This window comes from Hordeum vulgare, chromosome 3H, assembly GCF_904849725.1.
Source record: "Hordeum vulgare subsp. vulgare chromosome 3H, MorexV3_pseudomolecules_assembly, whole genome shotgun sequence".
Lineage (NCBI taxonomy): Eukaryota > Viridiplantae > Streptophyta > Magnoliopsida > Poales > Poaceae > Hordeum > Hordeum vulgare.
This window is the reverse complement of record NC_058520.1, coordinates 552,626,310-552,639,945: the sequence shown is the minus strand read 5'-3', so window position 1 is coordinate 552,639,945 and position 13,636 is coordinate 552,626,310. Positions and strand designations below refer to the sequence as shown.

Here is a 13,636-nt window from a genome sequence, read left to right as displayed (position 1 = left end):
TTTTTTGTGTATACGAAAGCAGTTTCGGGTCTGCCTCCTACGGGCGCACCAAGATGGGCCGACCCTTGTCTCACAAAAAAGAGATGGGCGGACCCAGTTCCTGGTTTTGTTTTCGTTTTCCTTCCGTGGTTTTATTTCGGTTTTCTGTTTTGGGTTTTTCCTTCAGTTTCTTTTATTAAGGCCTAGTGTTTTTTTTTTGAGTAGAGATGTGGGATTTATTCAGCAAAAGCGCCGGCAAAGTCTGTCAAAAGGGACGTTACAAGAAAGATAGGGTCATTATGACCTTCGAGAAACCCCTCAACCGAGCAAAAAGAACTCACTCTCTCAGGGCCATCGCCTCGGCTACCAAAGGATGGGTCACACCATCAAACGGTTTACACCAGGCAGCAAGAAAAGTGTTGTGGGATCGAGCTACCCCACCTCCCCCTCCTCTGCAAAACTGTCTAGCAACACTCCTATCCGTGTTGATCTTGACACAATCCTGCTCCGGTGGTTGTCACCCGTGTCCAGGAAGAATCCGTGCATGATCCCGTGGAATGTCTAACAAGGCCAGAGCATCATGTCATGATCATCGACTGAACCGGACTAAGAGGACCCCGATCATGAGTGAGATTATTATGTGAAGTCCAGATTGCCCACATAATCGATACCATCTTTGCCCTATCAACCTCCGAGAACCGCTGATCACATAAAATGTCAATTTTCCACGATTGAGGTTGCACATCAGGTCGCTGTATATCAAGCCACTCCGGTGTTAAAGCCTAGTTTGGCAACACAGATTTTGCAAAATCACGGTATTCCAAGACCTAAGTATTTCAATACATGGGCAATAAATACTTCAGTTTCTAAACATCATAGTTTTTCTCAGTTTTGGTAAAACTGCTGAGGTGTATGGCAAGTGACAGTTTTTTTTCAATTCTCTTTGGTTTGATCGATTATTACGTTGTTGCATGCATATTCCTTTTTTTTCTTTTTTGGCAAAATTGTTGCATGTATGTTCAGCTACACTCACATATTAGCTTGTCCTAATAGCCACCGTATGCATTCAGCCTTGCACGAGCATGTTCTCTCCTAGATGTTGGATCTATAGTAGAGTTATCTCTTGTAATCAATTAAAGATCGAGATAGTTAAGGCATGTACTGAAGGCCGATGTCTGCAGCTTGTGCGTCCATGTGTTTTTAGCCGTCCGCCTTTAACCGGACAGATCGATAGGCTAGCTATCGATTTTATGTATCATGACCTTGATGGCCCAAAAGATGGACACAAAGAGACCAAGCAACGAGTGTTTCTCGGTTTTGAAAAAAGAGGTCGTGGCCTCTTTCTTATATACAACAAAAATACCACAATTTTAGAAATACCACGGTTCGTTAAACTGCACTATTTTTTCATCCAAACGACTCAAAGTATTGAATACCAAGATTTTATCAAAAAATACGGTATTCCTAAAAAACCACAAAAATACTTTGGCTCCCAAACGTAACCTTATCCCTTTCTCAAAAGATGTTTGGAAATTTATTTATTTACTCGTAATTTTAAATAATTTTGGTGTTTTCAATTTTGTTTAAAATTTTAGAAATGTTCTTGTTTATGAAGTTTGTTCACAAAAATAATAATGTTCCCATTTTCAAAAAATGTTGTGTTTTCAAAAGATGTTCTTATAAGAAACATTTGAATTATTGTTTTTCTTTATTGCATGGTGAATAATTCTTAAATATATGATGAATATTTTTTGAATACGCACTAATAATTTTTATAATGTATGGTGAATACTTTTTAAAGTATGCAGAAAGAAAATTTTCTAATAAATAGTGAATTTTTAATATATAATGAACATATTTTTCGTATACATTGAATGGTTTTAAACTTCATGAACATTTCTTGATTTCGAAATTTTTAAAAAACTAGTGAATTGGTTTGAAATCTCAACAATTTTTTAAGCTCGATTTTTGTTGTTGAAAAAAGTGAATCCAAAGAAAGGGAAATAAAAAGGAAATGAAACAACTTGTGCTAAAACTGGGCCAACACATTAGTGCTTGCTTCACACATCATCGCCTGGACTAGGTGACGCCAATTGGCGTCGAACATGAGGTCTCCTTCTCTTTGTAACTTAGGGAAAAAAATGAGTTGGGTTATATTCTTGCTAGACTGAGTTGGTCCAACCTACTTAGAAAATCTCCTCACCAACTCTTAAAAAAACTCACAGGCGGTAGCTTTCTGCTTAAAAAAAAGATGTTTTCTATCCCATCACCCCTCTCCCTACAGTAATTTTATGTTTCGATTAAAGTTTTTTAGTTGTTTAAACGTTTGTAGGATTGATGAGTTTATCTAGAGGGGGGTGAATAGACTGCTCAAAATGAACTCTTTTTGAAATTTTAAAGTTCTTGGCAGATTTAAGTTTTTCTAACAATTTATAGAACACTCTACACATGCACATCTAAAATAATAGGCAGGAAAAAGTAAAACATGCAAGTACAAAGGTAAAGGAGTATAGTTGAGAGGATTGCAAACACGGTAGGCTCGGTGAAGATTTTTTCCGTGGTTTGGATAGTTGTCCCTACCTTATATCCTCGTTGATCAAGCCTTCAATCTACGAAGGATCCATAGTCACAGAGGATTTTGATTGCAAGATCCCACAAAGGAAAAGTCCATGGAGGACGCTCATCCACAAGGCTCCACTTAGGAGCGATCAACCTATTTCACCATGACTTACGTCCACAAAGGACTATGCTCACTATGGTAGATCTTTATGAACTAGCCCTTACAAACATTTTGGCTTCTTCACATACTTAAAGACTTGTCACACTTAGCCGATATATGAGGCGCACACCCTCCAAAAGTAACCAGATGAGGTTGCTTGAATAACGAGCTCCTTGCTCTTTTGTTTTAAATATCCTTGAAACTCACTCTCTTCATAGTTCGTTGTGGATTTGGATAAGGTTTGGAATGGAAAGCAAAGAGGGGATTATGTCTCAAAGGTTTGATGGATGGTTGGAGTGGACTGCCCTTTAAATTCAGAAGAAGGGGATGGAGTTCTTTCTCAAAGCATATGGCACGAGTGGAGTTTGCTTCAAAATGAACTAGTGGGATAGGTGGGGGTTTATATAGGCTGGACCGGAAATCTGACTGTTGCACGCTTTATGCACATCTCGAAGGCTTCGATAGGAATGGTTCGGCGGCTCCGAGTTGAAAAAAAGTGTCAACTTTGAAATTCAGTCGGTAGGTCGGCTCTGAGGTGAGTACCTTGGTACTTGGCACACTCTGCTTCAGAAGATCGGACTATTTTACTCAAAATTTCTGACGTGATAACAGAAGATTTATCATTTTGCTTCAGTGACTCCCAGTGGAATGTTTGAGGCTCCGGATGAACTAGTGTTTGGAACAAATGGCCATATGTGTGTCTCGGTGGCACCGAGGTGAAAGTTGATAGTTAGATACATTTGGAATTTCTTGAGGTGGATTGAGGAGTTTTTGGAGTTTGATCTTTAAACACCCAGAGCAAAGTGCTCATTTTCACACCCTCATCCCCTTCTGATACCATCGGCATGCCTGAAGACTCAATTTGGAGACAACATCAGCAAATGGCCGCTACATCTATTAAAGGCGTAACCGAGCAAGAGTACTTTGTCGGAGTTGTTAGTGTAGTAGTGGTGACGGTGGATACGCTGTTATTAGTTTTAGAGGCATAATTTATGTTAATATTCATGTTGTTTGAAAGATTGCTACACCTTCAAAATATCACATCCATAAGAAGGGTGGGGTGGAGCCAAAGGGTTGGACCCAACAAGAGTAGGGTTGTACGCCTAAGGAAGACGTCGTCGGCTATAAGTAACGGTCTCGACGGATCCGCAGAAGGGGAGGGTACTACCAATGACGGTGTCTTGTAGGGAAAGGCAAGGAGCATAAACACAGTTGGACAGATTGACACAACGCAGAGACGTCGGACCATGGACCCGTAGTGGCGTTTAGCTTCAAGTTTTCTTCTTGAGAGAATGATTTTTTGTACGAAATAACAGTTTTGGGTCCAGACTATGTGAGAAAGCCTCCTCTTTGTATTGTAGAGAAAAATAATTGGGCTGTGATATATTCTACCTAGGCTGATTTGGGTCCGATCTACTTAGAAAATCTCCTCACCGATTCTTAAATAATAAAAAATCCTGACGAGTAGTTTTCTGCTTAAAAATGATGTTTTCTATACCCCCCCCCCCCAAAAAAAAATAATAATTTCCTATTTCTATTAAGAAGGTACTCCTTTTTAATTTTTGCGGGTAGTTCAGATATTATAAATCCCCAAAATGCATTGTTTTTAATTTGCGCATGTGGCGATCGTTGTCTTTGCTCATCATGCTTTTCAATGTCATGTCTTTATTCAAACGTTTAGAATTACTAGTAGGAGTCACTGACAACATAAGAGCGAAGACGGAGTTGAGGGATGATAGTTTGCTGAAGTGACTAGGGTTGCAAGGTGGAGGGCGGAGATTTAGATTCGATGGAGGAGATGCTCTTTGATTGGTTAGGAATATGGGGTTTAGTTTTTTTCCTAGAAGTCTCCAGGCTTATATGATGCTTGACCTGGCAACATAATCCACCTAAAACCTCAAGCAGTAAATGGAGACGACACCAACAGAGGACTGCTACATCTATTACCGCGTAACCAAGGAAGACAAATTTTGTTGGGACTTGGGAGTTGTTAGGGTAGTGGTGACAGTGGCAAGAGGAAGAAGAGAAACATGTCAATTGATTTAGATCGAATGGTTCAAAAAAATGATTGACAGTCAAAAACAAGATTTTATATACCATGAGCTGCAATGCTTTTTTTCTTCTTGCAAATACCATGAGCTTCAATGTTGTATGCATATATTAGTTACTCATCACAATTGTTATAAATACTTTAGATATACGAACATGGTATGTATTAACTATTGAAAAATAGTTCTGCAGAAGTGTTCGTCTCTCGTAACAAATAATGATTTCACATTCAAGCTGCTGTCATGCACTATCCAGAAATGCTTAGGCTATTAAATTTATATTGGTAATAATTAACATTTCACAAGTGACGAACAACCACTAGCTGGTAGTTTAAATCTAGCATCTGTGGGAATTGAAAGGACTATTCTTATTACCACTTATACTAACAAACACTCCTTTATTCTCACATTCACTGTCTTTATTCTTGATGATGATGTCCTTGCTGATTCTGTTGTTATTACCAGTAAACATATTTCGCGCTTAGCTGATTCCATACTTTTTACCATGCCCTTTCCCACTTGAGAAAGGAATTTTTATGGAATCTTTTGACCATATTCTCACATCCAGTGTCTTAAACTTGATTCTGTCCTAGCTTTGGACAGACTAATGATACTTTCCATTCAGGATCCCTCGGTTGAGTGCGCAAAGATCACATCATTTTTGTTTTGCTCTAACCCCCAGGTAAGAGCTTGCTAATTGGTGCAGGGGTTAGGGCGGGCTACTCGCTACTTGGCTACATTTCTTACTAGGGTCAACAATAGCATCCAAGTGTGCACTTTCAGATGTTCAGCCCATGTGTTTTAGTAATGATTGATTTGTCCAAAAAGGCAAGGCCATCATTTGATTCATGGGCCTCCACTTCTTCTTCTTGTGTAAGGAACTCACATAATTAATTAAGAAAACGAAGACACGTAATATATATGTATATAGATAGCTAGCGAATGCAACACCTCACATGATTCCCTTCTTCCTCCTCCACTGGAGAAAGTGATTTGGTGCTTCTAATTGTAAATTCATCGGTCGATTGCTTTGGGTGCTACTATGAAATATGCCTTGCCCAAACACACTCTCATCATCATGTAGCTACTCTACCTGGAGATTAGCGCGTTAGCCAACATCAACTGTCGCGCGGCGCCGTTAGCTGAAAAGGGCTCAGATTAGCAGGTTCAGAATGCGGCATTTTACCTAATAATGTAGTGGCACATTCAGAAACAGTCACATATCCATGAACTCAACATTGCATAAGAATTTGTGCCACAAAGAGTACTAATTACACTTGAAATCATAGCTATTTAACAAGATTATCAGCGCAAAGTACTCGGTTAGCGGCCGACAAAGAATCGGCAGCCACACTCCGCAGCTCTAGGGAAGAAGGGAAAGAGAGGTAGCCTTGGCCAAAGCAACAAATTCCAAAGAGGCAGAGAGAGAGATGCATGCTGCTGCTTGCTCTAAAATACTATGGTGTGGGGAATTAGTGCGCCCTTAGTTATAGGGCTCTCCTAGCTTAGTAATCCCTTTTGGTAATTATCCTACCCTATATACGGCAGCATTCAAACTGCAGTGGCCTTCATGTGAGTTTGAGAATGTCTTGCGCCATTAGAAAACTTATGATGATTATAAATGGTAGCAGGGAGGCACTAGTATGTAGGGAGACCGGAGATGTGGACATCATGTAATTAAGTTCAAAAATGCATAGGTCACTTTCATGTCATAATTAATCAGGCAAGTGATCACATGAATCCCATCGTCACATGCAAAAAGGTACCACATGCACTAGCATACGTAGTAGAGTTTGAGTTGAATTAATCCTGGTTAATGCTCAGTGATGTCACATGTCAATATGTAGATGAGTTTGGCTTGTGCTTGTTTTACCATTTGTGGTTAATCTACCGATGGCGGTCAAAACCCCATTCTTTTACTGCGAGTAATTACTAATTAGTGGTGACAATGACAGCTAATGGCAGCAATGAGCGAGAGAGCTAGGCGGCCTTCTGCTAATTAAGTGACCAAGAGGCATATGCTGGTCTCTTCGCTTCTTGTTTTGTAGCACTAGTTAGCTCACTGGAAAGCATGCGTAGAAGAGGCTTCTCCGTCGCTCTAAGTCCTAATGATTTGAGTCCCCAAGACAGCCACCATTAGGGTTCTTATTCTCGTTTGACCCATCCTCACGGTATCTTGTCCTGGGCCATGGTGCTGCGCGCTGCGACGATTGATCGATGGGTGCCCGTTGCGATCGGCCTAAAGGTCCTCTTTTTTCTTCCTTCTTTCTTTCAAACTCTTTGATGGATGGACGGATATATGATTCCCAAATCGCAATTTCGGAAAATATACCCGAGACGAGACAAGATAGAGGGGGGTGAGGATTGGATCACTGGAACTGAATTCTTTCTTTCCAGTTGAGCTGAGTGCATTCCCTGAACGTCCTTTTACTGCATTTCCCTGTCCTGCTACATTTGGAGGCGCAACTAATTGGTGCCTGCTATTATTATTATTCTCTTGCGATAGAAATTTGCTCGGCTTTTTGGTGGTCAAAAGGCCGGTGTCGCGTACTGGCACTACGTACAGATTAATCGCATTTGGGGCAGCCCCCTCGAATCGAATTTTTTTGCCCCTTGCGGAGTAAATTGTTCGCGATAAACCCTAGCCTTATCCCCCTCCGAAATTCCACGAGCCGCAGTTTTCTTTTCTGCATATATACATGCACTTGCTACCTTGTCTTTTGGGTACATCGACGAGCTACAACTGCTATGGACAAGAACGCAGCTAGCCAAGAACATCTCCAACAACAGCTCCGTGTGGAAAAACGTCGTCAGCCTGGTGAAATTCATGTGCCGCGCGCACGAGCCGAGCTGACCCGGCCGGCTGCGAGCAGACGAGCAGCTAACCAACTCGGGGACTGATTGTGGCGGATCACATGCGCGCGGCAGGGCCAATGCGAAGGCCCGAGAAGCGGCCATTAACCCCTCGTGAAAAGCTGAGGCAGATGTCGCCACGGAGGAGATGGAGATGGTTGCCCGTCAGTCACGGCCTCACGGGCGCCTCGCGCTATGCCGATGAGACGGCGATCCGTCCGCACTCCGCACGTACGTACCCCTTTGACCTCCCATCGCCGTTGCGATCGATCTCCCCGCGACGACGGCGACGGAACAGCCAGCCCAACCACGTACGCGGTCGGGTTGGGCAAGCCGGCCGGCAGTGTGAGCTGAAATGCGCGCGAAAACTGCATGCAGAAGGGTCACGTCACCGACTGCCATTTAGTGCGTGGACTTTTGTTAAAAACAAGTGTCCCGTGCCACTGGGAGGTCGACATATATAGTTGAGTGCTAGATCGGCAACAGCTAGAGAGGAGCATGGAAGATGGAATTGCGGCAAACAAAACGAGCACGGAAGGTGATCGGCAAGCAGCACTGAGAAAGAAGTGAGAATTCAGGTGTGTTTGGGACGACAGCTAGAGGAGCATGCATGCACTTGGACTCGATCGGGAGTGGGGCGGATGATTTTTTTCAACCCTTTTTTTATACACGGAAGTACGTAACCGGGAACTCACGGAACACACAAGCGAAGCTGTTCTCATCAAAGTCTAACACGAGAAGGCCGGCCGGCGATGGGTCTCTCTCCTTTTGTCTCCGACGACTCTCATGATGTTTCTGGCTAAAGGTTACAATAATACAGCCCCAGAGGGGACAAGGTCAACGGGCGCCACTGTGACCTCGATCGCTCCTCCATGGCCACACTGTGCAGCTGAGCTGAGCCGCCACCCTGTCCCTGACCTGACCTGACCGGGCGATGCTAGTGCTGCCGTCTGGTGCGCCCGACGGACCCCACCAAAAACCACTAACGGCTCCACCGACCCATCCATCGCCTACTACGATGCCAGGTTCACGGACAGCATGTCGCCCAGGGTGGCCCACATCTCCTCGTCGACGTCGAAGCCGACCTGCCGCGGCCCCTCCGCCCCCGGCGCCCGCCACCACCAGTCGCCATTGTCGCCGGCTCCGGCGAACGCTGCAGCGCCGCCGTTGCAGACGCTGTCGTCCGTGACATGCTGCTGGCCGTGGTAGCGGCGGCTGTTCCCGGTGCTCTGGTTGCTGGGCTCGCTGTACCCGCAGTAGTCGTAGCTGTTGTCGGACGCCTCCCTGTCGTCGGCCTCCGCCTCCGCCTCGCCGCCGTTCCTCGCGAACCGGCCCTTCACCCTCGGCCGGCTGTCGGCCAGCGACTTCCTGCAGGCGTACTGGGGGAATGATATGTAGCAAGACGTACGTTAGTGGCAAGGCAAAAGAGGGGCGTGCATTTTGCAGGGCGTGATGGGGGTCGAGAGAGATGCCACGCACAGTGATTTTTTTGGTGAAGTTCCGCTGGTGGCGTTTCAGGCGATATCTCTCGACCCGCTCCCTGCGCTCCTCGGCGCTGTATCGGCCGACCTTGTGCGAGAACGGGCCTCCTCCGGCGTCTTGGCCGCAGCTGTCGCCCGACGGCACCGGCGACGATCCGTTCATCCCCTGCTTCATTAGTTTTGTCAGCACGAGCCAAGGAAAACAGCAAGCAAGCTGATGATCAGCTCGATCGGTTGCAATCTCCAGACAGCTAGCCCGATCGATCACGGGGGTGTAAGTTCCAGGGTTGTGGCGCGGTACCTGGAGATCGCCGGTGCTGAAGACGCGGCGGACTGTGCAAGCCGAGCTGCTGAAATCGTACAGGTCGCCGCAGGAGGAGGACGGGGAGGAGGACATGGGAGGCAAAGACAGCTGCTGGTGAGGGGACGGCGACGAGGACGAGAAGAATGCGCCGCCGCCCCCGAGGCTGTCGCCGAGCTGGATGTGGAGCGGGAGCGGGAGCGAGTGCGCGCTGATGCTCCTGTGGATGTTGTTGTAGTAGGACGACTGGAGCGACGACGAGTAGGACGACGGCGGAGACGAGGCCGCGGCCAAGGGAGGGAACGCTCCGCCGACATTGCCGCCGTCGAAGTACCCCCCGACGGAAGGGCGAGGGATCTGGGTCGGGACGGCGGCGGCCAGGGCCGCCTGCATGTAGGCGTCGCCGTACGAAGGCGCCGACGAGGAATGGCGGAACATTTCCGGCCGGCCGGACGGGCTAGCTTTCTTCCTCGGGACGTGGAGATCAAAAGCCCTGTGTGTGTGTGTGTGTGGGAGCCTTTAGTTCGTGCGGGACTGCGTGCGCGCGTGTGTGTATTTTGCTGGGAGGTTGAAGTGGGCGGGCGTGGGTATAAGAAGGGGCTTGGCGCGTACAGCTACTAGTGCACCGAAAAGAAAGATGCAGGGTAGGGTCACGCGCACTATTTCGCCTGCAGTAAAAAAGACCAATCCACACGGTGCCCCCCCATGATAACTGGTTAGTGTTCACCGCTCAAGTCGCGTATAAGAAGTCTAATCGGGCTTAGATCCGTCACATCCCCCTACCACTGGAAGAGTGGGAGGTTAGGGAGGTGACTCTGCTGTGAGTGATGTGAATACATGCATCAACTATATGCTGGTGATTCATAAGAGCTTTATATTTGGTTTCTGGTAATGGAAATCGGAGGGAAACCCCTTTTGCTCAAAATAAAAACCCTTCCTTTCTCCAAGAGAAGGAGGGCAACGGGTTGATTTTTCGCTGGACAACAACGAACAGATTACGTGACCTCGCAAAGTTTTAATGGTCAGGCTTCCTTAATGCGCACATACCATTCAGATGGAAAATTTTATGAAGAAAACTTTTAAAAACCAATATTCCGCGAAGGGATGGTGCCATTTTTGCCCATTCTACCATATAAACCAACTACCATTACAAGATGGTCCAAACTGAAGAGCATCAATCACTTGTCGTACTGCTGAATTGTGTTGCATAGGCAATAGTCCCTAAAAAGGCTGCCTGGCCTCCATTTATATCATTATATTGAGTGAAAGGTGCTGCTCGTTGCAATATGCTCTTACTTGAAAACCAAAAGAAATTGCTCCAAGAATGAACAGCTAGGGAATATGCTCCAACTAAGTGCGGGACGATTAACAAACACAAGCGAGTTGATGCCAGGACCTTTGTGTATAAAATCAGCTCAATAAGGTACGGAGCCACGCCTTGCTCAAAGATATTTTTTGCTTCCCTGGAGACTGCCAGTATGTTCATAGCTACTGTACTTTCTTTACACGGCAGTTAGTATTCAGATGGCCCTACGATGAGAGACGAATGCATTCCGCCTCGATCCCAGCACAGTACTGTATGAGACTAGACTCGACGCAAACAAGATGACCCTAACTTTCCCAAAAAGAGAGGAAAGGTTTTGCCTAAGTGGTACGTCGATCGTGCCAAGATTAATTTGACCGCACTCGTGGAGCGACGAAACTGTTATACCTAACAAGATATGGACTTGAGTACAGCAACAGAAGAGAAAAGAGAGACAAAACACACTCTTGATGATCCTGTTTAGATCAACGTAACAAGAGAACAGCGGTACTACACAGAAATGGAGCGGCAAAGGGATGGTGTAGAATACGTACTGTAATTGGACAACGATATGCTGCTTGCCAGAAGGGGACTATGGTCCCTCTACCTCAACTTGCTGGCCTTTAGCTCCGAATCAACGAACTTGGCCAAGTAGCCCTTATCTTCGTACATTAAGATCCAATAGTACTGTGGTGCTGAAATTAGATAAACAAGAAGATGCTTTCGCTGCCATATTCCAACACAGTTTGATGTACAAGATACATGTCGCTGTCAAAGATCTTATGGGCCTCATTGTCGCACAATTTGTACAGGACCGAAGGAGAGGGTGCGCCCCCACCATGCTCGCCTTTTGAACTAGGAGATAACAGATCAGACTTGTCTTGACAATCAAGAGAACGGGTTCCATTTCTTCTTCTTAATTCATTTATCAATACAGAGCTATTCATTTGTCCGTACTCCGTAACATATCATCTCAATATACAGAGTATTTGTGCCATTCAATGGATGCACTGATGTCCTACAATAATCCACAGGTTCGTATATGTCTTTAGATGCATGTTCTAGCACATAGGTCTAACTTAGCTGGCAATCGTTTTGTTCATTCCGATTAGACACTTGAGATGCTTTTCCAAACTTAAGACTTCTAGCTTTTGGATTAGCACATTCAGTTATAATTAATGCATATATATCAAAATTTGGCAAAGCAGTGATGCTCTATTGCAGAATAGGTATTGGAATATATACTTAAGTATTTCTGCCTTTTTTCTCCTTTTGGTGCAAGGGAACTTGGAATATATACTTAAGGTAGCCTACATTAACAATAAAGTATGAACAAAATGCAAAGTGATTACCATGTGAAGTTCACAGGAAACTCTGAAATATATCAGCAAAATTTGATAAATAGATTGATATGTTTATCTGTTGGCTCTGGTCTTCAAGGGATGGCCATTAACTTTTAATCTCACCATTTTTTAGGGAAAAGGCACAAGCCGCGCCCGAGAGAAGGTTCGAACCTTCCCCGACTTTGAATGCACGAAGATTATGATAAATCTCTCTCATGGATGAGTATTTCCTCTAGTAACATGGTCAAAGTAAATCACTCTGAGCAATGGTACTACCCAAACATAGATAGTGTCTTTTGAGCAACCTATCCAGTAATAGCCAAAGATATGACAGATCAGTACATGTTTTGCTACTAGACTAATAACATATCAAAGCTTCTAAATTAGTCCATCTTCCAACGACAAGGAGGCGGCTCTCCGCAGGTTCTACTCCGCCTTGCTGGGGGCAGGCTCCTCCTGTCTCCTGGTCGAAGCCCCTCTACTCCGACGTGCCATCTGTCGATGACACCCCCTCATCACTCCTTCCATGAGGGACGAGATCAAGGCGTCCATCTTTGCCCTGGATCGGACCAGCGCTCCCGGCTCGGACGGTCTCAGACCTGCCTTCTGCCAGGCCGCTTGGCCGACGGCCGCAGGGGACCTCCAGCTCCTTTTTGACGATGTCCACTACGGGCGCACGCGTCTTGACGGGCTCAACAAGGCGTTGGTGGCCCTCCTCCTTAAGACTGTGGGGGTCCCCGGACCGGGGGATTTCCGTCCTGTGTCGCTGCAGAATGGGGATGCTAAGATCCTCTATCGGGCCCTCACTTCTCGGCTTCAGCAGCAAATTGTTGGTCTTATCGATGAAGATCAGTCCGATATCCTCTCTCGTAGGAGCATCTCTGAGAAATTCGTCTATGCGACGGATCTGGTGCAGTGTTGTCATAAGCATGCTGCGCCCACCCTGGTGTTCAAGCTCGACTTCGCCAAGGCCTTCAACTCCATTGCGTGGCCCAGCCTGCGTCGGATCATGGAGACGCGGGGTCCCCCCCCCCCGCTTGGTGCGATTGGATGGACCTCATCCTCCGCTCCTCAAAGGCGACGGTTCTGCTCAACAGCGTCCCACGAAGGTGGTTCGCCGTGAGGAAGGGTCTGCGCCACGGAGACCCTGCCTCCCCTACCTTTTCCTCCTCGTCGCGGACGCGCTTCAAAGCATGATTCGGCGAGACTAGGTCCTTCGGCACCCCATGGTGAACGGGGCGCCGCCGGTGGTGCTGCAGTACGCGGACAACACACTTATTATCCTGCGTGCCGATCCGGCGGCGACGGCACGGCTGCAGGTAATTCTCGACCTTTTTGCTGCAGCTACATGGCTCGTGATTAACTTCTCCAAGAGCACCCTCGTGCCCATGCACGTCGACCCCGGGGTGCTGGCCGTGGTTGTGGGGCCCTTCCAGTGCAACGTCAGCTCTTTCCTGCAGTTTTATCTGGGGCTGCCGCTTTCCTGCGACAAGCTCAAGCTCGACGACTTCGCTCCCTTGATCGCTAAGGTGGACCGCTACCTCGGGGGTGGCAGGCGCGCCTGCTATCCCCCGCTGGGAGGCTGGTGCTCATCAACGCGGTTCTCGAC

At 46.4% G+C, this 13,636-nt stretch overlaps 1 protein-coding gene across 1 annotated transcript; it reads right to left on the bottom strand.

The window, feature by feature from the left end:
- Positions 1 to 8,203: 8,203 nt before the first annotated feature.
- LOC123440555 (zinc finger protein CONSTANS-LIKE 2-like) lies at positions 8,204 to 10,222 on the bottom strand. The gene is made up of 3 exons (XM_045117120.1): positions 9,382 to 10,222; positions 9,079 to 9,246; positions 8,204 to 8,978 (listed from the first exon to the last, which is right to left on the bottom strand). The coding sequence occupies exons 1-3, from the start codon at positions 9,817 to 9,819 to the stop codon at positions 8,613 to 8,615; spliced, it is 972 nt and encodes a 323-aa protein (XP_044973055.1). The 5' UTR covers positions 9,820 to 10,222; the 3' UTR covers positions 8,204 to 8,612.
- Between the last annotated feature and the right edge of the window lie 3,414 nt (positions 10,223 to 13,636).